This window comes from Pleurodeles waltl, chromosome 5 (assembly GCF_031143425.1).
Source record: "Pleurodeles waltl isolate 20211129_DDA chromosome 5, aPleWal1.hap1.20221129, whole genome shotgun sequence".
In the NCBI taxonomy this organism is placed as follows: domain Eukaryota; kingdom Metazoa; phylum Chordata; class Amphibia; order Caudata; family Salamandridae; genus Pleurodeles; species Pleurodeles waltl.
The window spans coordinates 152,715,292-152,740,840 of NC_090444.1; the positions used below are offsets into that span (position 1 = coordinate 152,715,292).

The window sequence follows — 25,549 nt, forward strand, 5'->3', positions numbered from 1 at the left end:
AATTTGTAGATTAATGTTCAAAAATTACCCGAATGGTCCCCTTGGGTGAAAAATCTACTTGAAATGGTTCTCAGGTTACAAAATTACCCAGAACTGTACATCTCGTGTTAATGCAATATGGAGTAATGGCATAATCTTGGTGATTTTGAATAGATTTTGTTATGCGAGTTACCAAAATGATGCCAGTTACTCTGGGGTAATTACAGTTTTGTCCAGGCCTATTGTATACTAGCCCCTACCACAAGATGTCCCAGCTTGACCTACAAACTTTGGGAAACAAACACTGCTAATTGCTTAAGATTCATCCACGTAGGGAAGCACAGAACCACCTCTCTGGAAGGCCATAGTAATATTTTGAGACACTTTATCTTCAATCTGTCCACAAGAAAACACATATCAGCCACTGAACTTCTGAATCCCTGACGTAAACTAGTAGCACAATGCGCTCTCAAAACTCAAAATGCAGTATTTTTTTTTTAATCATTAAATAAATCTGCATGATGCGCACTCTATTGTGTCTCACATTTCCTGTAATAAGAACATGCATACTAGTACAATCGTACTCGGCACAAGACAATTGGACCATGTGTTAAGGCCATAATCTCTTCCAACTCTTCCCAAATAGATCTTACTGCAACCACACACCTTTTCAACCTAAAATACAAGTCTGGTTGTAATCGCTTCAGACAGAGTGCCACAGTGCTACACTAGTGGCAGTTAGAATTTCTATGTGCCACACAAATGCCACATAACATAATAGTAATGGTCCTTTGGGTATAGCATGTTTATTTGGAATAACGATAGAATTCTTATATGGTATTATTGGCCATATCATCATCATCACAGTCTGTAGTCTCTTTGTACGCTACAAGTCACAATTCCCCCTGTCCTAGAAGAGATGTAAAGCATTTTGCATTCTAATAATCTACTAGTGGAGTATGTTGTAAAAGTTGAGATGAGATGGGGTTTCTACCAGGAGGGACTGCTTAAAGAGATTTTTGTAGAGATGAGTATCGCTGTGTTATGTGAGCCATTTTCACCTTTTGCTAGGTTCTGCCCTGGAATGAGGAAGGGATGGCAAATTGCTGTGTTCCAAAAATGTGGGCAGTAGTGGAGTGTAGATGGTTTTCTAGGGAGGAAAAATGTCTTGTGTTTGTGTGTTGCTTCACTTGCGTTAAAGGCAGGTTGTGTCCATACTTGCAAAGGCTGAGGTACCCAATTAGGGTTGCATGTGAGTTGTTTGTTAGCAGCCCTCAAAGGTGTGTGCAGTAATCTGTGAAGGTAGAGTGTGTGGTCTTAGACGGCTTGGGAGTGTGCCTGAAGGCTAGGAGGCAGGCAAGTGCTGACCCCTCAGAGTAGTGTAGTAAATTCCTACAGGACAGAGGTGTTCGGGCTATAGGTCAGAAAGGTCTGACTGCACTGTGGTGTCTGTAGACTATGCCCATACCAACGCCTTGGCAGTGGCCTTGTGTTTTGATTTATTTGTATAGCGTTGCAGGGGCTTTTTGCATTGAAAGGTGCATCATACACAAGGAACTAGGTTTCCAAATTGAAAATTACATCAGGGGCTCTGGTGTAGATGTTCTGTCTGTGTTTAGTGTAATGTTGTAATGCTGTGTATTGTAGGATGGGTTTGTGTGTTCAGGGATGTTGTTTGTACTAAGGCTCCTACTCTGCTGCACTGTGGCAGTTGCTAGGTACTACAGCATAAGAGTCTGAGCACAGAAGGAGGATGTTGATGGATGGCATAGGTTGCATTTCTCAAAGGCATTGTGGATTAGATGCAGTTTTGGTAGCAGTGTCTGCAAAGCTGAAAGTAAGTGTAGGAAAGGATATATGTGGTCGCTTGTGCTCCCTCAATTTTGCACCTTTCCCATCTCTTAAGATGCACAAGGGCTGGCTGTGGGTGCAACACCAACATCCTCCCACCCCTTCATGGGTTCAGTATGTTCCACAAGCCACATGTTCTTGGTGTGTAAGAAGGGGACTAGCTATGTAGAAGCAAGAGAGCATGGTAATGAATGGGGAGCAGAGGCCTACCTTATAAGAGGTTTGGAGGAGGAAGGACTGGGGAGGCCATCATTAAGACGCACTTCTGCTAGTGCGTGATATCAAATCAGGATTTATAGAGCGCAACTATTCACCCATAAGGGTCTCAAGGCGCTTAGGGGATTTGTCCTCTGATCTTCAGTTGAAGAGCCAGGTTTTGAGGTCCTTCCTGAATTGAGGGAGCGATGGTGACTGCCTGAGGTGCAGGGGCATGGTGTTCCAGCTCTTTGCCGTGAGGTAAGCGAAGGATCTTCCACCAGCTGAAGTCATCCATATGCGGGGTACGGTGGCTAGTGCTTGTTGAGCGGAGAGGTCTGGTGGGGGAGTAGAAGGAGATGCGTTAGTTGAGGTATGCAGGTCCTAGGTCGTGGAGGGCCTTGCATGCATGGGCGAGGAGTTTGAAATTAATTCTTTTCTCCATTGGATTTCTCTTGGGGGATTGGAGATGTTTGTGGCAGGGGATGTCCAGGATGAGTCTTGCGGAGGCGTTTTGGATGTGATGTTGTTTTTCAGGTTCTTCTGGGTGGTGCCGGTGTAGGGGGTATTGCCGTATTCGAGTCTGCTGGTAATCAGGGCATGGGTTAAGGTTCTGCGGCAGTCCTTTGGGATCCATTTGTAGATCTTCCTAAGGAGTCGGAGTGTGTGAAAACAGGAGGATGCGACTGAGTTGACTTGGTGGGTCATGGTGAGCCAAGAGTCCAGGATGATGCCGAGGATGCATGCGTGGTTTGTTAGTGTGGGAGGGTGCCTAGGGTGGATGGCCACCAGAAGTTGTCCCAGGGTGATGTGGAGGGTTCCAGGATGAGGTTCTCGGTCTTGTTAGAGTTGAGTTTGAGGCAGCTGTCCTTTATCCACTGAATAGCAGAATTGCAAATACGTTTATTAGTGTATTAATAAAAATAAAGTTACATTTCTTCAGGGCGCAAGGTTTGTTGCTATCGACTTGGTAGGACAATGTACTCCATACATGTTTCCACCTTCTCATATTTTGTTAACGAGGCTCAAGTCTCTCTGACAGAATGAGATGAAAATAAATGTGCCAAATGTGCGTAGTTATTCAGAGTAATTAAAGTATTTGCCTTCATCACGTGTGTCCTTCTGTCTAAGGTACCAGACATTAAAAGAGAACGTTGAACCTTTACGTCAGGTTAGTAGGAAGCATACTTTTCTAACTTATTTGTTGTTAGAATAATACTTCTAATGTTCTGGGGTAGGTCACCTTGTGAACATCTTGCCTGTAAAAGACGCTGGGACCTGGATTTACTGAGGATTGTCTAGTTTTTCTCTTCCTTTCCAGACCTGAACAGCCTGGCTGTCACCGCTCAGGTCTTGGTGATAGGAGCCACGAACCGGCCGGACTCGCTGGACCCAGCCCTCAGGCGGGCAGGAAGGTTTGATCGAGAAATCTGCCTGGGGATTCCAGACGAAGGAGCCAGAGAAAGGTAGACTTACAAAACAAATGGTTTAAACCTTCAAGGTCAGCCAAGTCATACAGTAAACAAATCACACATTCAGTGTCTGCGGCACCCATGGCATTTACATTAACCCTTTGAGGATGAATGGGTGCCTTGGCTGTTCTGCCCTTCAAGCCACTGATCTAATTAAGAGGCCCCAATGCATGTACAGAGGTTGACCCTGTGAAACAAGCTGAGAAAAAGATACTCCATAAACCTGTTTAGTGTGTCCCCTTTGGTTAGACCTTTGAGTATTTTGTGCAGTAACCTACACTGCACCCTTTAGGCAGTGGGAGACGACTTGCTGTCTATGTTTTATCCTAGTACCTCACAGTAAACCTCTTCTCTTAGTATGTCCCAAGTCCTAAATATTGTGGTTCACAATAGCACATTCGTTTTTCTTTTTTCTTTAGCACTCCCCTGAAAATAATTTTTGGCATGTGGGGTCGAACTACACCGACATTTGACCTCTGGTTGTCAGACCTCACATCACGCTCTATAAATGATAACACGTACAGATCTCTATTATCAGCTAGATCCTGGCCTAGGCGTATTTTAGCCCCTTACGCGTATATCTTGAAGGGAAGAACAAATGCGACAGTGGTCCTATTGGGGCTAAAGTACTAATATATACAGTGCCCAACCCCCCCACTTCTGTCCAATCCTATGTACATTTATGTTACATTGTGAGTCATCGCTGTATAGATATACCATTTTCTGTGCTGCAAACTGTAATTGTTTAGTAATATAGATGGATATATGATCCCATACTCTTGTCATTGCCTGCACGTTACAAAATAAAAATAAAAAGGAAAAACAAATGATAATTTTTGACATATGTCAAATTCATTAGTTTTTCCCCAAATCTACAATTTTCTTTTGTTTTTAAACTACGTTGAGAGCAATTTAGGATTATACGAGAAGTGAAGCTTTAAAGGAGAGGAATTGCATTTCACTATTCATAAATCTAAGCAAGATAGTACAGTGGGTGAAATCGCCTCTTTCTGACATGAGGCAACATGCAGTCTGCAGACACTGCTCCTTCAAACCGCAGAGTATCGAGTCAACCTGTCCTCCTTCAGGGATTTTCACTAATTTGGATAACACATCATGGCTCTTTAAGACTTGGGTGATCAAGTATAAAGGAAACATTCAGGCCTTATTATTACAATGAAGAAACTACAAAGTAATTGCCATGAAAAGGCACCTTATTTTAATCTCTACTTCCTCAAACTCAGCACGCACCATGCTAAACCTTCCATAAAGGTCTTAATTCATAGAACAGACCTGCCAGTTACCTCCAGCTGCCTCGGAGACTGACGACCTTTTGTCGTGCTCAGCGCCAGTACTGCGGGAGTCCTCCTATTTTGTCTCATTTCCAATGTTTGGCCCTACCCTCCTCTTTAGTTTAGTTATAGAATTAATAATTTGCCTTGGTCTGCGGGTGGCTTCTGGGACTAACTACATCATCAGGGCAGCTCTCTGTTATTACGAAATACCGCCACCTGGTTCCTTTTTATTTTTTTATTTTTTTAAAACCTCATTACAAATTAACATTTTGATTAATTAACTGATGTACCCAAAAGCAGAAAACTAGTTCCTGAAATTCACCCTGTGCAAGCAGTGCTTAATTTGAGCCAGTGACGCCCACTGATAATGATGTTTGAGAACCTGCACTTATTTTTCCTTATCGGACATTTCCTGAGAGCAAGAGAGGGAAAATGCACAAAGGGTAAGAGGACAGGAGAAAGACAAAGTCTGAATAACAGCCACAGAGGAGAAAGCAGAATCCCACAAGAGTGAGATACAGGGGTCAGGGAGTGTCTGATAGTAGAAGTAGTTTAAATAGGCATAAGGTGGAGTCCATGCTACGCAGCCTTTATATTTGGTGCGCTGGCATTTTTTGCACCGGCCATAGGATTCTGGCTGGAGCTTTAGGCGCTCATTCTTTTTCAAAATAAGCAGTGGTTGCAAAATGAGGTCTGGCCTGGTGCAGCATCTCAAGACACTCCTCACCCTTCACCAAAGTTGAAAAAAAACAGAATTTTTGTGTGCTGTGAGGCACTTTTCAGCCCACGTCATAATTCTGATCTGTGAATACAAAAGATAAAACCACATAATGATGCCATGCTACAGAAAACGTCTGTGCCATTGGGTAAAAAGGGTGGCGAATACCCTCACTCATTGTCACTATACTCCTTACATTTCCAGGCATCTCATAGCCCATGCCTACACAGTGCCTCTTAGTCAAGGCATGTACCCAGGCCAGTGTTCTAGCCGGAGGATTTATTTTTGCTTGGATCAGTTTTTTGTGAGCAAAGCAGGCTGGTTGGACTCGACCATACTTCTTGAAAACACGAAACATGCATTGATATGTGTTTTGGATTTGCATTGCAAGATACATATTTGAGAACTGGTGACATGCATAGGCTTTTTATGATTTTGCATCAGGCATATGGGTAGTCTTAGTTGATCAACTGCCTCTTGCAAAAGTAAGAACTTTCTTTCCTGATGTGTGGAAATGTCAGGTATTATATGGACAATGGAGGGCACCTTTTATTCCCTATTCAGAGAACTATAAAACTTTCTAAGATTTCTGAATTTCATCCGTTCAGTGGAGGGGGGTCTTGCTCTGCAGTTAACATGTACCACTGGATTATGATGTACTGACTTGTAGCATAAGTAAGCTGTCTTGAATCTAGTTGGATATTGCTTTAGGGGTACATTGTTCAGAGTTTGTTTTGTGATCTTTACTGTGGATGGCTGAGCTCTGCAGGCTCCTCCTTTTGAGCATGTGTTTTCAGGACTGGTTTCAGGGATGAGAGTTTGGGTTTTGAGTGCCCGGTTGTTGGGACGATGTCACTGTCTGTGGAGGATGTTAGTATCTGGACAAGTTTACCTTCGCTTCTCATAAAGATATAGGCCCTCATGACAACCCTGGTGGTCGGCGGTAATTTGGGGAAAGGTACTGCCAACTGGCTGGCGGTACCTTTTCCCAAATTATGGCATTGGCGGTTTGGCTCAAGCCAAACCACCATTGTACCACTCCGGCCACCAGGGTTGTAACGGCTGCTGGGCTGGAGACTTCGGTCTCCAGCCCGGCGGCTGTCACAATCCCACCCTCGGGATTATGACCCCGCCTACCGCCATGGTTTTTGTGGCAAGCATACCACCACGAAAACCATGGCGGTAGGCACTATCCGTGCCAGGGAATTCCTTCCCTGGCACTGATAGGGGTCTCATCCGCACCTCTCTCACTCCCACTCCCCCACCCTCTCCTGCCCCCCCACATTTACTCACCCACACGCGCACACATACAGAATCATACACACATACGCATACCCACATCCACCCACGCATGCAATCATACACACCCACACACCGCAACACACACCAACATACATTGTCGCACACACGCATTCACAACACATGATACGGTAGATGGTGTTTTGCTGGCGTGACGCTGCTGTTGACAGCAGCACCACCTTACCGCCATCCGCCGCCATGACCGTCGTCGGTATTCCGCCAGCCTTCTGGCGGAATTCCGTTGAGGGTCATAATGCGGGTGGGCGGCTGGTAGCCACGGCGACGGTATGTTGGTGGCCATCGCTGTGGCGGTAGGTGGCAGTTGCTGCCAAATTTGTAATGAGGGCCATTGTTTTGTGTAGAAACTACAGCTGTGAATGGCTTGCTTTTGCAGAGTTTAATATGTCGATCAATGCTGAACACATTCAAAGGATGAGGCTTTGCTTGTGTGACTGTAATTCTGTCAACTGCTAGTGTTGCTACCCGGAATTGGAAGGAGGAGGATATCAGTGGTAGGGATAGGAGTTCTAATTTTAATTGTATAATTTTAAATAGTGCCAAGATATTGAATTCTTGATTGAAATTAGGAAATGTTTAAGTTTTTATAACATTTGCACTGTCTTCAGTTTTGGGTAACTCTGAGTGGTGCTGCAGAAATAATGGAAACAAGTCAAGGATGCTGATACTAGTGTTTTTGCATGATTTCAAGGTGTTGCTAAGTACCTACTACAGCAGTTGTAGCTAGCATGGGCACTGCCCATCACTTGTCTTTCAACATTGATAAACTATATGATAGCCCTATCATGTTGTACTCAAGAGTAAGTCCTACTCTTAGTTGATGTACCAGGAAAGTGTTTTTAGGTAAAAACATCCTTTTGGGTTGTTGGTTTCTCAGAAGTGTAGGGTTCTGACTGTTGATGGATTAGGCGGAATGACAAAATTGACGTCTCTTACTGCGCTATTAGGTATCTGACTGACCTGTCCAATGAGCACTAAATTCAAACATAACCATTGTAGATAATAAACATATTTTTATGGTCCAGGTGTCTGTGTGCACACGTGAAGACCACTGCACTGTAGCCACCTGCTCTGTAGCCTTTAGTTGTGTTGAGGAAGCTTGCACTCATCTACTCATGCGTTATCTGTGTTGTGCGCTTGTGAAGCTAGGTATAAACATTTTAAGTCTATGAGAGCCGGAAGTATTGCCATTCACAATGCTTGTTGTTTTACCAGAGTTAAGGAGTTTAACTCCATTTGTTAGTAACTCAGTATTAATATAGATGTTAGAACGTGCAGATAAGCTCTAGATGGACATAAGGACGAAAAAAGGTGAGAGAGCTAGCCTGCAACCACGACCAAAATTATCAAACATCTCCCATCACATAAATTACTTAGGCACATGAATTTATTGTTTTTTTTTTTTTTTTTTTTTTTTTTGTTGACACTGGCTTTAGAACTTGCTCCTTTACAAACCCCCACACAATCTATTGTTTTCCTTGTATTCCTTATGAGGGCTGCCTGAATATTGCCCTTCCCATTTTTTTATGGTATTTCTTTTCTTTGGCTTTGAGTTTCTTCTATTCCATTGAGCATGCCTGGCCTCACAATTTCTATTTTCTTTATCTGCTTAGGTAAGTTACTTTGGCAGTTTTCTTTGTCTAGCACTTCTGTCTGATCAAGAGTGGAGTCCTGATATTTCTTCCTGTCCTCTTGAGGGAAACTGATGTGGGGTTAGACTAAAGAATGTTTTCAGTGGTGTTTACGGCTGATACTTACTTTTGAACTTCTCCATCCATTCCTCGTCTCACACTTCCTGCAAGTGCTGCATGGACCTTGCTCACTCCAGTTTTCTGTTATTTCTTTTCCTTTTTGTATTTTAATACTTTGTGACTTTGAGTTTCATGTATTCTTTTGAAGGCCCCCAATTTCTGTTTTCTTTCTTAGTTGTTTTAGATACTTTACTTTGACAGTTTTTTTATATGTTCACCCAACAAGCGTGCTCAGGGGTGGAGTCTTGATGTCACTACCATTCCCTTGAGGGAATTGAATGAATGATTTCTGTCTTAGATAGCGCAGCTGTCACTCTAGCAAGAGCATCCTGCTCTTAAGCTATAGATGACCACATTCCCTGAGAGCCGGGTTTAAGATCAAGAAAAATAACTAAGGGTTAGATAAGTGCAAAGCACAGATTGTCTGTGCCTGAAAAAGCCAGGTTTTAAGATCCTTTTTAAAATATGTTTTCATTTGGCTAAACCACAGGTGAGTGGGTAGCAGATTCCAGGCCTTAGTTCCAAGCACCATAAAGGATCTTCCTCCTTGCGTTTTAAGTGTGTACAAGGGGGGCTTCAGAAAGTTGGCATCTGACGATCTCACTAGTCTTAGTTTCTTATATCATTGGAACCGGGTAGAGATGTATTTGGATCCTGTATTGTTGAATGCTCCGAACACTAATAACAAGATCTTGAACAATAATCTCTTATGGATGTGAAGCCAATGCAATTTGCCTAATGCAGCTGAGGCGGAACTCCTCTTAGGTAGTTGCAGCGCCAATCTTGCAGCCACATTCTGTAGCATCTGTGACTTATGTATAAGCCACTTGGAACAACCTGCACAAAGACTGTTACAACAGTCCAATCTTGCAGTAATTAAGGCAAAGGCAGTAGTTTTCCTGGCAGCAAAAGGTAAGAATTGAAAATATTTTTGGAGGGACTTAATTAGATTAAAACATGGTCCTGCCACAGCTAAAGTTTGAGGATAGAAGGATAGAGCTGAATCAAATTTCACTCCAAGGTTCTCTGCAACTTCAACAGAGGCTGAGTTGGGGGGGGGCAACTTAGGCCAAAGGGCAGGGGAGAAAGAGTTAGATTTACCGAAAATAACTGTTTTGGTTTTGTCTGAATTGCATTTGACATGATTTTTCTGCATCCAGCAAATAATGTTCGATAAACAGCTTTGAAAATTCAGTTCAGAGATCATTGAGTTTTTGTCAAGAGAAATGTTTAACTGGGTATCATCTGCATACAATGTCATTTTGATGCCATATTCAGTGATAAGATCGATAGGAGGAGTCATAAATATATTAAAAGAGCGAGACTGAGGGACTGGGAGACTCCATGGTAACTGGCCTTTCTGTAGAATAGAATTGTCCCAGGGTGACAGTTTGTCTTCTCTCAGTTAGAAAGGATTTAATTCTCGCCAGTGCTTTATGCAAGATGCCAGTTTTTGTTCAATTCTCTGTAAGAGAATTTGGTGGGAGATAGTGTTGAATGCTGCGGAAAGATCCAATAGCACCAGCACTGCATTATTCCCTGCATTCAGTATAATTTTTATGGTTTCAGACACCTCTAACAAAGCTGGTTCTGTAGAATACTTGAGTCTGAACCCCGACTGTCGAAAGTGAAGGGCGTTGCAATTTTCCAAAAAGTTAGTCAATTGTTGGTTTACAAATTTGTCTAACACTTTGGTTAACATAGTAGGGTCAGGTCTTTTTTGGAACGGCTATACAACTGCAAGTTTCAATGAGAAAGGGACCTCTGCTGTGGTTAAGGATACGTTAAGGATCTGATCGATAATGGGATTAACATTATCAATAGCAGCATGTATTATTGAAGGAGGGGTGGGGTTGTGCGGAGAGCCATATTTACAATCCAGGATGGCCTGCCAGGACTGGAAGAGGGAGATTTCCTGAAAGGTTAGCAGATTTATCTGCTCCTATTGTTGGAGGTACAGGGACCCAGAGTAGCTGGCGGATCGATGGTGGTGACCACAGTAAAGCCCTGTTGTATCATCTGAATCTTATTGTTGAAGTAAACAGAAATCTGATCTCATAGGCTCCGAGAGGTAAAGGCCCCAATGCATGTACAAAGAGGTTGAACCCGTGAAACAAGCTTAGAAAAAGATACTCCATAGACGTGTTTAGTGGGTTCCCTTTGGTTGGACCTTTCTGAGTATTTTGTGCAGTAACCTGCACTGCATCCTTAAGGCAGTGGGAGATGACTTGTTGTCTGTTTTTTCCTAGTACCTAAATGTAAACCTCTTTTCATAGTATGTTCCAAGTCTTAAATACTGTGGTTCACAGTGACACTTTAGTTTTCCTTTTGCTTTAGCACTAACATGAAAATCATTTTTGACATGTGGGGTCGAGATGTGACCGCTGGTTGTCAGACCTCACAACATGCTCGATAAATTATAACACACACACACTTCACTATTATCAGCTAGATCCTGGCTTAGGCACATTTTAGCCCCTTACGCGCATATCTTGAAGGGAAGGACAAATGCGACAATGGTCGTATTGGAGCTAACGTACTAATATATACAGTGCTCTCTCCAATGCGATGTACATTTATGTTATATCGTGAATCATTGCTGTATGGGTATACCAGGTTCTATGCTGCAAACTGTAACTGTTTAGTAATATAGATGGTTATGTGATTCCATACTCTTGTCATTGCCTGCATGTTACAAAATGAAAACAAAAAGTTAAAAAATGTTTTATTTTTTACTTATGTCAAATTTAGTTTTTTTCGGAATCTATAACTTTCTTTTGTTTTTAAACTATGTTGAGAGCAATTTAGGATTATAAGAGAAGTGAAGCTTCAAAGGAGAGGAGTTACATTTCACTATTCATAAATCTAAACAAGATAGTACAATGGGTTAAGTCGCCTCTTTACAACATCTGCCAACATGCAGTCTACAGACACTGCTTCTTCAAACCGCAGAGTATCGAGTCAACATGTCCTCCTCCAGGGATTTTCAATAATTTAGATAACACATCATGGCTCTTTAAGAATTGGGTGACAAATTATAAAGGAAGCATTCAGGCTTCATGATTACTGTGAAGAAACCACAAAGTAATTGCCATGAAAAGACACCTTATTTTAATCTCTACTTCCTCAGACTCAGCACGCACCATGCTTAAACCTTCCATAAAGGACTTTATTCAAAGAACACATTCAAAGGTTGAGGCTTTGCTTGTGTGACTGTTATTTTGTCAACGGCTAGTGTTGCTACCCAGATCTGCTTGCAGAATTGGAAGGAGGAAGATATCAGTGGCAAGAATAGGAGTTCTAATTTTCATTGTATAATTTTAAATAGTGCCAAGATATTGAATTCTTAGTTGAAATTAGGAAGTTCTTTAAGTGTATAACATTTGCACTGTCTTCAGTTTTGGTCAACTATGAGTGGTGCTGCAGAAATAATGGAAACAAGTCGGGGATGCCGATGCTGTTGCTACGTACCTATTACAGCAGTTGTAGCTAGCATGGGCACTGCCCATCACTTGTCTTTCAACACTGACACTCTATATGATAGCCCTACTCATGTTGTACTCAAGAGTAAGTACTACTCTTAGTTGATGTACCAGGAAAACGTCTTTAGGTAAAAACATCCTTTTAGGTTATTTTTTTTCCAGACGTGTGGGCTTCTGACTGTAGATGGATTAGGCGGAATGGCAAAATTGACGTCTCTTTCTGCGCTATTAGCTATCTGACTGACCTGGCCCGTGAGCACTAAATTCAAACATAACCATCACTTGCGGAGCGCAGAAGGGGCAGAGTGGCTCAGTGGGAATTAACATTTAATTAATAATTAAAAAAAAAAAAAAAACTTGATCGCCGCCACGGCACCGCTCCATCCGCTCCCCTGCTGCAGGCACAGGCTGCCCTGTGGTCAATCCTGACACTGCTCAGAGCAGCATCCGGATTGGCTGGGAGCACCCAGCCAGTGCACTCCAAGGCAGACTGGGAGCTTGTGCATGCTCTCTCTGCTGGGCTGGAGAGAGCCTACTGCGCATGTGTGTTTGGCCGGCCCAAGACGGCTGGCCAAACATACATGCGCAGTGAGGGGGACTGCTGTACACTCCACCTCACTGCTCGTCACCCCCTTGGCCCTGCCCCTTTAACAGAAAACAATAATAAACTCGGTTTATTAGCATTTTCTGGTAGAGGTTATGCAGCTGCCTCTGCTGGCAGTGGGGCAACGCTGCTCCGCCCTAAAGGAGGAGCCCCCCTGATAACCATTGTAGATAATTAGCATATTCTTGTGGTCCAGGTGTCTGTGTGCACACGTGAAGACCACTGCACTGTAGCCACCTGCTCTGTAGCCTTTAGTTGTGTTGAGGAAGCTTGCACTCATCTACTCGTGCGTTATCTGTGTTGTGCGCTTGTGAAGCTAGGTATAAACATTTTAAGTCTATGAGAGACGGAAGTATTGCCATTCACAATGCTTATTGTTTTACCAGAGTTAAGGAGTTTAACTACATTTGTAAATAACTCAGTATTAATATAGATGTTAGAACATGCAGATAAGCAGGGACGTAAGGACATAAAAAGGTGAGAGTCAGTCTGCAACCACAATCAAAATTATCAAACATACTCCCATCACATAAATTACTTGGGCACATGAATGTATTGTTGTTTGTTTTATTTTTCTTTGCTGACACTGGCTTTAGAACTTGCTTCTTTACAAACCCCACACAATATATTGTTTTCCTCGTATTCCTTATGAGGGCTGCCTGAATATTGCCCCTGCCATTTTTTAATGTTATTTATTTTTCCTTTGGCTTTGAGTTTCTTCTATTCCATTGAGCATGGCTGCCCTCACAATTTCTATTCTATTTATCTGCTTAGGTAAGTTACTTTGGCGTTTTATTTGTCTAGTACTTCTGCCTGATCAGGAGTGGAGTCCTGATATTTCTTCCTGTCCTCTTGAGGGAAACTGATATGGGGGAGACTAAAGAATGTTGACAGTGGTGTTCAAACCATTTTTACAGCTGATGCTGGCTTTTGAACCTGCTCACTCCTTACCCCGCTCCATTTATTCCTTGTCTCACACTTCCTGCAAGTGCTGCATGGACCTTGCCCACTCCAGTTTTCTGTTATTTCTTATCCTTTTTGTTTTTTAATACTTTGTGACTTTGAGTTTTGGGTATTCCTTTGAAGGACCCCAAGTCCCACAATTTCTATTTTCTTTCCTTGTTGTTTTAGCTACTTTACTTTGGCAGTCTCTTTTCTTTGTTCAGTGCTTAGTATTTTCACCTGACAAGCCTGATCAGTCTTAATGTCACTTCCATTTCCTTGAGGGAGATCGATGAATGATTGAATGATTTCAATCTTACATAGCGGAGCTGTCACTCTCACAATAGTGTCTGACGCCTTAATAAGCCAGATTTTAAGATGTTTTTTAAATATTTTTTTGGTTTGGCTAAACCGCAGATGAGTGGGTAGCGGATTCCAGGCTTTAATTCCTAGCAGCATTAAAGATCTGCCTCGTCATGTTTAAAGTGTGTACAAGGGGGGCCTCAGCAAGTTGGCATCTGATAATGTCAGTACTTTTAGTGTCTTATATCGTTGGAACCCTGCAGAGATGTATTTGGATACTGTATTGTTAAATACTCTGAACACTAATAACAAGATCTTGAACAATATTGTTTTATGGATAGGAAGCCAATCAGTTTGCTCAACGCAGCTGAGGTGGAACTCTGCATAGGTAGTTGCAGCACCAATCTTGCAGCCGCATTCTGGACCATCTGCGACTTAAGTATAAGTTGCTTGGAACACCCTGCATAAAGACTGTTACAATAGTCCAGTCTTGCAGTAATTAAGGCATAGGCAGTAGTTTTCCTGCCAACAAAAGGTAGGAATTGAAAACATTTTTGGAGGGACTTAATTAGGTTGAAACACGTTCCAGCCACAGCTAAAGCTTGAGGATAGAAGGATAGAGCCGAATTGAATTTCACTCTAAGGTTTTATGCAACTTCAATGGTGGCTGGTGGACGGGGGACCGACTTAGGAAACCAAAGGGCAGGGGAGAACGAGTTAGATTTACCAAAAAGTCCGAATTGCATTTTTACATGGTTTTTCTGCATCCAGCAAATAAAGTCCGATAAACAGCTTTGAAAATTCAATTCAGAGATCATTGAGTTTTTGGCAAGAGAAATGATTAACTGGGTATCATCTGCATACAATGTCGTTTTGCTGCCATATTCAGTGATAAGATTGATAGGAGGAGTCATAAATATATTAAAAAGAGCAGGACTAAGGGAGGAACCCTGGGGGACTCCATGGTAACTGGCCTTTCTTAGAATAGAATTGTCCCAGGGTGACAGTTTGTCTTCTCTTAGTTAGAAAGGATTTAATTCCCCACAGCACTTTATGCGAGACGCCAATTTCTGCAATTCCCTGTAAGATAATTTGGTGGGAAATAGAGTTGAATGCTGCGGAATGATCCAACAGCACCAGCACCAGCACTGCATCATTCCCTGCATCCAGTGTAATTTTTCTGGTTTCAGACACCTATAACAAAGCTGGTTCTGTAGAGTACTTGGGTCTGAACCCCGAATGTCGAAAGTGAAGGGCGTTGGAATTTTCCAAAAAGGTTGTCAGATGTTGGTTTACTAGTTTTTCCAACACTTGGGTTATAATGGGCAAAAACAAGAAATTGGTGTAAATTTGTGGGAGTGGTAGGGTCAGGTTAAGTCTTTTTTGGAGCAGCAATACAACTGCAAGTTTCCATGAGGGAGAGACCTCTGCTGTGGTTAAGGAAACGTTAAGGATCTGATTGATACTGGTGTTAACAATATCAATGCTAGCTTGTGGTATCGAAGGAAGCATGGGTCATGCTGAGAGCCAGATTTACAATCCAGGATGGCCTACCAGGTTTAGGAGAGGGGATTTTCTGAAATGTTAGCAGATTTCTCTGCTCCCTATTATTGGAGAAACCGGGACCCAGAGTACCTTGTGGATCGACGGTGGGGGCCACAGTTAAGCCCTGTTGTATCATCTGAAGCTTATTCTTGAATTAAACAGAAATCTGATCACATAGGCTCTGAGAGGTTGGGATCTCTCTAAAAGAGCACCTTTGGCTGTAGGAAGATTTTTTAAATTTAAAAAATAGTTTTTGACTCATAATGCGCCTCCTCAGTTTGGGTGGAGAAATGTGTTTTTTTCACTCTGATTTGTTTTTTTATGATACAGTTTCTGTGCCTCTCTGAATTGTATTAAATCATCTGCTTTATTGGCAAACGCCAGTTGCTAGTTGTTTGCATTTGAGTTTCAATGCTGCCAGTCAGGAGAGAACCAAGATGCTGAGTGGCTGAACTAGGGCCAGTGATGCGAACCGGAGGGGCAAGTTCATTGGCCGTGTTGGACAGCCATGTGTTAAAAGAGGCAAGGTCGGTATCTGATCTTCCAGCCAAAGTAGGTATGGTGGCTGCTAACTAGGAGCAAAGACTGGGATTAGCTCTCATGGCTCCCCATTTTCGTGTATTAATTGCACTTACGTGATTAGTCCGAGAAGGGGTTTGGAGAGTCAGTCTTGAATTCAAAGAGATCAGGCAATGATCCGACCAGGGTTGCAAGATGGGAGCTTTGGTAGTTACTGAGGGATAATTACAGCAAATCCAGTTGATATTGTGTCCTTGTACATGAGTAGGGGCAGAGATAAACTGACGAAGACTCATTATTTCTAAAGTCTCCAGTAGATTGGCCAATTCTGGGTTACCAGGGTTGTGAAAGTTAAAATCCCCCAAAACCATAAAGTAATTATGATGGAGTAAAAAGGGGGCAAGTGTCTCTCCAAATGAGGTTAAAAATGCTGATCCTGGGCCAGGAGGGGGTGGCGAGAGGGGTGGTAAAGTAAGAAGCTATAGTACGAGAATGGCGGGGTAATTTAAAAACAAAAGCCCTTGCTTTCTGCTCCTTTAATAGTCAGTATTATAAGAACTGCACTAGAAGTTCTATTGAAAAATAATAGCAACTCCTCCTTCTTGACCTTCCTCTGTGTCTCGTCTTACTATTATGTACCCAGGACCAAGGGGAAGGGTAATGGCTAGCTCTGGGTTACACCAAGGTTTAAGTCATGTTTCGGTTAAGAATAAGAGATCGAAATTAGAAACAGTAGTCAGTTCTTGAATATCTTGCGCATGTTTACTCAGTGAGCGTGTCTTTATCAGACCGCAGGAGAGAGATCCAGAGACCAGTCACTATGTGTCCTCAGGGACACAAGTGTAACCCATTTTTTCATCATAGGTAAGTTCAAGTACCTCTTTGCAATATATACAGGCAACTGGACCAAACAAGTGGGTAGGGTCAAGACAGTGACTGCCAGGCCTGTGTGTGTATCTAAGACTTTTCAAGAAGTCCGCAGAAAGAGGCTTAGTTGGGGGAAATGGATATTTACACCATGGGCCTGCACATAAGGGCTGATTCAGTTAAGCCCCGCCTCCTGAGCTCTTCCTGAGCCCAACAACTAGCGCTGCACCTCCGAAGTATTAGTGGAAGTGTTCAAAGTATGCAAATTCCAAAAACAATGATGTCACAGGTACCACAGGTTAAACCACAATACAGCTGTTTTACGTAAAGGTTTTAAGTAAAAGTAAGAATGCACTCATAATTAAAAATTCTAGCAGCAACTGAGATTCTTTTTAGCAAGAGGATGCAATGTGCTTCACATGGAGCGCTTGCAGCACGTACGGCAAGGAGTGTAGATACCTAGCGTCTGTGCCGCGGGCCTGCACATATGGGCAGATTCAGTTAAGCCCCGCCTCCTGAGCTCTTCGCTAGCGCGCCACCCTCGAAGTATGAGGGGAAGTGTGCAAAGTATGCAAATTCAAAAACGATGATGTCACAGGTACCACATGTTAAACCACAATACAGCTGTTTTACGTAAAGGTTTTAAGTAAAAGTCCGAATGCACTCATACAATTAAAAATTCTAGCAGCAACTGAGATTCTTTTTAGCAAGAGGATGCAATGTGCTTCACATGGAGCACTTGCAGCACGTACTTCAAGGAGTGTAGATACCTACCATCCTGTTCTGCTTTCCTGCTCTTATCTCATAACCGAGCTTACAGAACCTTTCTGGAATGCACTTCTGAGTTTAAAGAAGACATTTATTGTTATTATTACTTCGCCACGAGGTTCCTGAGAGACGAAATTAGTAGATTGGCAGCACACGTTCAAAAGTAGTAGCAGCAATGAAAGCAAAATATATCAAAGTACTTCTCAGTTGCAATGCACACCGCAAATACATGTGATTATATTATAGCATAGCTTCAAAGCAAAGCATAAAAGTCAAAATTGCATCACCATAGGGCCTATAGCTCAGCTTCATCTTTCTGGGACCTGCAAGTTGATGACTCCGGTTCAACTGCAAGAAAGAGATTTTCTACCCAAACGGGAGACAGGCAACTGACGTCTCTGTTCCTGTCTGAAGTCAAAGCAGACTCAATCTAACTCTGCTGTAGTCCAGAGCCATCCTTAAAAGCAAACTCAGTGTGAGAACCGAAGAAACTTGGAGAGTGGCCAATTCTCCGAGCCTCACTCGTTCTCAGACTGGATTGAGAGGTAAACACAAAATCTACGTGCTCTTATCAGCTAGGGTCTGGTGTGAAAAACACAGCTTGGAAAAACACAGCTCATCTGCATTGTCTCAACTGCAATGTCTAACTCCACGTTAAAGCCAATAGGCAGCTAACCTAAATACCAAATGTAATGTCTAATGCCATGTCAAAGCCACAAGGCAGCTAAACTGAATACAGAATGTAATGGCTAATGCCATGTCAAAGCCAATAGGCAGCTAACCCAAATACCAAATGTAATGTCTAATGCCATGTCAAAGCCAATAGGCAGCTAAACTGAATACAACATGTAATGTGCTACTGGTGAACATTGAGCAACTAATATGCGCAATGGTGAAACACAAAGTCATTGGTCAAAACACAATTAATAGCATCACATTCCACCCTATGACCAATGAATTATTGTTTACATACCTCTTATTTCAAACAAAAACATCAACACAAAAAACATTATAAGCAAATCAGATCTGAATGATCAAAGCAATCACTGTAAAGCAATGGAAGTGGATTAACATATTGATCTCATAAACCTTTCACATCAGATACATCTACACAGAAAAGACTGAAACTTATATACTCTGATAGGGATAATAACTAATTGAACAGTGTCTCTAAAACAGCGAGTGGATGTAGCATGAGTTCTACTCATGTAAAGGTACACAGTCCACCTGAAAGGTTTGCTGGAATGTAAGCGAAAGTCAGAGTTCCACACGAAAAAACACAGTTGCTTAGTTCCAGTGGAAGAATGTAATCAAACAAGTTGAACTTGAACTGAAGGCACCAGTTGCGCAAAATGGATCCATGGGGTTTGAACTTTAATCAATCAGGTTCAGGTTGGGGGTTCGGTCCCTCCTCCGACCCCACACACACACACACACACCTGTAGGGAGACCACACAGCACACTCATGGTCAGTGGCGAGATGTGGTAGAATCTGCAAAAGAAAAAAGTATGACTTTTCTTGCAAATAACATTTGTCATCTGAAATGTGCCCTTCCTCTTCCTTTCCCTGTTTTATAATCAGCAGGACATTTTTTGGGCCCTTTGTTAGAATTTCTGCAGGTTCTGGAGGGTCACTTGGGGCTTCAACCTACACCTTAGCACTGAGGTTTTTATCTGCTGCACCACAGCTTCCCTTTTCTTGCACTGTCAGAAGGGCTGGGGCAGACTCCTTCTTTACCAAACCTCCATTCACTGCACTTTTGACAAATTGGGTAATTATGTCTCCGATCTGTATGAACAAATCAGATTATTTTCTAGTTATCAGCATAATTTTGATTTCTCCTTGGTAATTTGCAGAAATAAGTCCCCCTAAAACCTGATCAGTTTGCCATATCTGTCCTGGTAACTTTCCTGTCTCCAACTGATCTTTGACTGTTTGTGGGACAGATTGCTCTTGTGCGTGCTGCACAGTTTTTATCAAATCTAGGGGAATGTGCATCCCTCTCATCTCTGCCCACCTGTAAGTGGCTTTTTCTCCCAGATGTCCACATTTCTGGTGCACCCACTTAGCCATCCCCATTAAGTCAGAATTCTGGGTGGACATTTCTGTACTTTTCTCTTTAACATCTGCAAGGGAATTGAACCAGTTATGTACAAGCCATGTGGAAAACCAAACGGCTAAACCATTGGCAGTGAACCAAGAATCAGTGTAAAAATGACAAATCTCAAGCAGCTCTTGCTTTAAAGTCTGACACACATTGTACAACTCTTTTCCTTCTCCCGTGCTAGACAACAACTCTTCAGTCAATGAATCATTAGTCAAACAAACATGCTTTTTATCCTCAGGGGACACAAATTCAAATGGTGCACTCAATTTCACTGGTGACTCTTTTACCTGTGGTACTCCCTGCACCCTATCCACATCCTGAAAAGGGGCTTGTGACACCTGTTCATGTAGGGCTGCAGTGACTCTAGCCCTGTCTTGCATGTACCAGATCCAGTGTATGATACTAGCCTCCTGTGCCTGTCCTAAACTGTGAGATTTAGGTGAACTCATCACCCACTGATAACAAGTCAAAAGCTTACTTCAAAGTTCCAGGGGCAATCTTGTCTAACAGCTAACAGCATGAGGCTTCTTCTAGGGAGTTATTCAAACTCCCAGTTGGATTGAGTTTTTGCTTTTGCGGATCTGGCGAGCCACATCTCTGTGGAGTTTGGGGCTCGGGAGTGCTCGGGTTCTGGGGCCCCTCATCCCACCCAAGACCCGCGTTTTAACTTACTGAAGCTGCTGAGTTGGGGAAACAAAGGAGAACCGGCAGATTCCAGATTGGTACCCTGAGAGGTGTGCTGTAGCAAAAGACCCTGGACTCTGGCACGCTAGAAGGTAAGTGGTCTCCAAGATGGTGGCCTCTGTACTTTGGAAGGTGTAAGGGCCAGCTTCTCAGTGGTGGCTGGTGAGCATGCAGGTGGTACAACTGGGATGAGAGGAAGAGAAGGAGCACATGAGCAGCTTGTTTAAGTGCCAGTCAGTGCTTCAGTAGTTATGGCTGATAGTTGCAGCCTGGCCAGTCTGCTCCATTCCACGGTGGTGAACCTTTCAAAGTAGAGACAGGATCACTACACTACCCTACAACACACAGTACACATGAGCACTCTACATGCGCACACCGGGTCGTTCCTAAGTTGCCCTTCAGTGAGAGCGAGAAGTCAAGCCTACAGCTGCGACATGAAAAGACCCATAGAGAACCTTGACTTGAGGGATCGTGAAGTACAGTGAACGTTCTAGGAGCATTGACAAGAGTGAAGGACTTTGTCACTGAGTTACGGATTCAGGGGAGCCTGCTGTCCTTGGCCTGATGCTGTAGGTTTAAGAGGTAGGGAAGCAAACAGTGGAGACTTGGGTGACTGCTGCTCATGCTTTCATGAAAAGGCAGCAACACCTGTAATGAAAAGCAAGGAGAACGATGGCCATAACCACAACTTCCTAAACGGTGGGTGACGTGTAGTTGAGGAAAATAGCAACACAACAAGGTGATGGACGGAGTGCTGAAACTTTTCAGACACTCACCCCCAGTCACATATCTGGGTTAAATCCATCGTTCCTTTGCTCACCATGCCACCCAAGTTTGGACCCAGCCATATGCAAATCAGTCTTGAACCTGCTTCCTATGGGAACAGTCCAGCCCAAACTGCCAGGCCTGATGGATTAAACTCAGATATGTGACAGGGGGGTGAACGTTTGATTTGTTCTGCATTTCATTCATCATGTATTGTTTTTGCCTTTGCCTAGTTGAAGAAAGACATTTATGACAGAAGGATGTGAGCCCTGTGTCACTGTTTCTGTTTCATCCCTTCCACCACTGCTTACCTGTGGGGAGGGTCATGTGATGTACGGTCCGTATTAGTTAGATTCTCACTCCTCCCATAACCCCACTGATACACACTGCTCATCTGTATCTTCAGGCACATTCAGTTCCTCTCGTTAAAACTGTAGAGCAGATATAATGTACAAGTTGCGTGCGTGTGTATATTACACCCTCGTAGATTTACTGATCTCTCCTTTCCTCACTCTCTGTAATGGCTTACAAATTTGCCATCCTTGAGATACAACACCCTAATTAAATGCAGCTCTGCCATTGACCAACTCCTGCCTACTTAAACAAATATTGTACAGTTTATTGGTAGTCTGTCGTTTGTTTTAAACTTTTTGTAGTTACATCTTGAGAGAAATAAGTGTGTGATTCCTTACAGCACTAGTAAGCAACAAGACTATCTGAAGACAGGTTTTTATTTTCAATTTGTAAGTAAGTTTTATTGTTTCACCTTATAATTATTTCAATTTGAATATAAACTTCACTGCCCTCATTCTGGGACAGTGTCTGAGACCATAGCTGGTGTTGCTATTGATTATATGAGACAAATAACTGGATGGGTGCGTGCTTTTAGGGAAATGTCAGAGGAAAAATGTTAAATTCACCCAACAAATAAAAGTGGTTGTAGCACCTAGACGTTTCTAGCCCTTCCTAAGGTTCTTAAAAGGGTGTTTTATGGCCTTTTGGAAATAGACTAATTAGTGCATTGTGTCCGAATGTTAGCCTTCAAAAAGGATCATCACGTCACAGCTGGTACAGTGGGTCCATAGTTTCACTGTCAGGGCTCCCTGCAAACTGTGTTCCTCCTGCCGAATCACTCCACCTTAAGGCTCCACAGAAACTTGTATTAAACTGGGGTTTCATGCAGAGTCCTCTAGTTTACCCTTCCTGTTTATCCAGGTGCAGTAGGAGACCAAACCATTAGCCTGCTCTCTGTTATGTTAGATTGATTTGTATAGTGAACTGATCACCTGAGAAGGTATCCAGGCGCTTGGGCAGGTGTGTGGTCCTCAGGGTGCTTATGCAAAGAACCAGGTCTTCAGCTTCTTGCGGAGCTCAAAAAATGAGGGGGTGGCTGTGATGTGTTGCGAGAGGTTCTTCCATGTCTTAGGTGTGATGTAGGAGAATGAGCAACCTCTAGTTTTGCTTTGCGGGTGTGGGAAATGTGTGGGAGTGAGGCAAAGCATGGCATAGGGTTCCCCTTTGGTTCTCCCTGGTACCCACAGACACAGGTCTACAACATCCTGCATCATACTACATGGTCGAGACCACTTTATGTTTAACCCCTCGGGTGCCTAGGACGAGGTGGTCTCGTCCTCGGCCGTGGCGCTCAGGTGCCAGTGACGTAATCGCCTCGTCCTGGTACTGTCCCTCAGGGGAGGCGCTAGCGCTCCACCCGAGGGCTTTGGATCCCTCTTCCATGGGCAGGGATGGAAGGGAAATCGCTTCCCCTTCCACCCTACCCCTGCCCCCCCCGACCCGCCCCGCCAGTGACATCTGATGACGTCAGCGCGTGATCACTCGCTGACCTCATCAGAGGCCACCCCCACCTTGCTGGAAGCTAAGCTTCCAGCACAGATCGGAAGAGAAATACTTAGGCTGATCTTCTGCCCCCTGGGGGTGGGGGGGGGGGTGACAGTAGCCACTAGGCACTACGGATAATTTAAAAAAAAAAGAAATTAGATGTGGGGAGCGACCGCCTGGGCAGGGGTCACTCCCCTTGGGGAAAAATTCTTTAGCCAGTCTGCCCACAAGGGGGGCAGAAACCACTAGACACCAAGGATTTTTTTTTTTTACACCAGTTTCACGCAAGGTGAGCGACCCCTTAGGCAAGAGTAGCTCCTCTGGGGTGCAAATTTATTTTAGGCTACTTCTGCCCCTCTTGGGGGCAGATTGGCTTATTTTAAGTAGGCCAATCTGCCCCCAAGAAGGGCAGAAACCACTTAGACACCAGGGATTTGGGGGGGGGGGTTGCGCATGCTATTTTTGGAAGGTCAATCTGCCCCCAAGGGTGGTCAGAAAGCCCAGCAGAGACCAGGGAAGATTAAAAAAAAAAAAAAAGAGGGGTAGGGGTATGGCCATACCCCCACCCCAAATAAACGGGGACAAAGTTGTTCTGCCCACCTGTGGGTAGATGGGGATTTACCCCTGATCCGCTCCCCGGGGGGGGGCAGAAAGCCTACTAGATGCCAGGGAATTAAAACAAAAAAATAGTGGGGTGGTGGCTACCCACCTGTATGTGCATGGTTATGCCCCCACCCAACTGAAGGGGTAACAGTCTTTCAGCTCTCCCCCGCACACTAAAAGATCTTAACCCAAGAGCAAGCAAGAGGACATTTGATTATTTTAGGTTTTGGTTTTACATTTGGACCATGAGAGCTTGACTAACTCTCAAAATCGTCCCACTTGGAATGGTGAGGGCTGCACTTTTTGTACTTTGGGATGCTGCCATGTAGAAAAATCTACGAGACCTAGACACATCTGAAAACAAAACATCTGGGTGAGTCCAGGGTGGTGTGCTTCACATGCACCCCGCACCATGTTCCTACCCGCAATGCCCTGCAAACCTCCCACCTTGCTTGAAATCGCACATTTTCCCTACATTTTTGTGATGGAACCTTCTGGAATCTGCAGGAATACACAAATTTCCTACCACCCAGCATTGTTGCATCTATACCAATAAAAATTCTGCCCCACTTGTCAGCCTAAAAACGTTTTTTTTTTTTTCTTCAAACTGCCCTTTTTGACCCGCTTTGGTTCCCCCTCAATTTTGACCTGTTTTTGGCTCCTCCCTGTCACAGGCACTTGGCCCACCTACACAAGTGAGGTATAATTTTTATCGGAAGACTGAGGGGGAACGTTGGGTGGTGGGAAGTTTGTGCCGGTGCGGTGATCCCACACATAAATGTTGGAAAAATGTGATTTCTTTTTTTTAGCTAAATTTGAGGTTTTCTGAGGATTCTGGGTAAGAAAACACTGGGGGATTCACACAAGTCACACCTTCCTGGACTCCCTTGAGTTTCTAGTTTTCAGAAATGTCTGGGTTTGGTAGGTTTCCCTAGGTGGCTGCTGAGCCCAGGACCAAAAACGCAGGTGCCTCCCTCCCCCGCAAAAACAGGTAGTTTTGTATTTGATCATTTTGATGGGTCCACGTAGTGTTTTGGGGCATTTCCTGTCGCAGGCACTAGCCCCACCCACACAAGTGAGGTACCATTTTCATCGGGAGATACTGGGGAATTCTGGGTAGAAGGAAGTTTGTGGCCTCCCCTCAGATTCCATAACTTTGGAGCACCGAAATGTGAGGGAAAAGTGTTTTGTTTGTTTTTTGCCACATTTTGAGGTTTGCTAAGGATTCTGGGTCAAGGAACCTGGTGAGAGCCCCACATGTCACCCCATCCTGGATACCCCTAGGTGTCTAGTTTTAAACAATGCACAGGTTCAATAGGTTTCCCTAGTTGCCCGCTGAGCTAGAGGCCAAAATCCACAGCTAGGCACCCAGCCATATGCAAATCAGTATTGACCCTGCTCCCTATGGGAACAGTCTAGCCCGAACTGCCAGGCCTGATTAAACCCAGATCTGCAACTGGGGGTGAATGTTTGATTTTTTTCGCATTCCGTCCATCATCTGTTTTTGCATTTGTCTAGTTGAAGAAAGTTGGAGAAAAGACATTTATGACAGAAGGATGTGAGCCCGTGTCACCCTTCTGTTTCATAGGTTCCCTCCTTCCACCACTGCTTACTTGTGGGGAGGGTCATGTGATGTACGGCACGTATGAGTTGGATTCTCACCTCGCCCATAACCCCACTTATACACACACTGCTCATCTGTATCTTCTGGCACAATCAGTTCCTCTCTCTAAACTGTAGAGCAGAAATAATGTACAAGTTGTGTGCATGTGTATATTACACCCACATAGGTTTACTGATATCTCCTTTTCTCACGCTCTGTAATGGCTTACAAATTTGCCATCCTTGAGACACAACACCCTAATTAAATGCAGCTCTGGCATTAACCAGCTCCTGCCTACTTAAATAAATATTATACAGTTTATTGGTAGTATGTTGCTTG

The 25,549-nt window shown here is 43.6% G+C and overlaps 1 protein-coding gene across 1 annotated transcript in view; it reads left to right on the forward strand.

Moving 5' to 3' along the window:
- Window positions 1-25,549, forward strand: part of NVL (nuclear VCP like) — a 359,132-nt gene that overhangs the window by 120,485 nt on the left and 213,098 nt on the right. Inside the window, exon 12 of the mRNA XM_069233825.1 lies at window positions 3,347-3,491. Coding sequence (XP_069089926.1) covers window positions 3,347-3,491 — 145 coding nt within the window. The remainder of the gene's footprint in view (window positions 1-3,346; window positions 3,492-25,549) is intronic.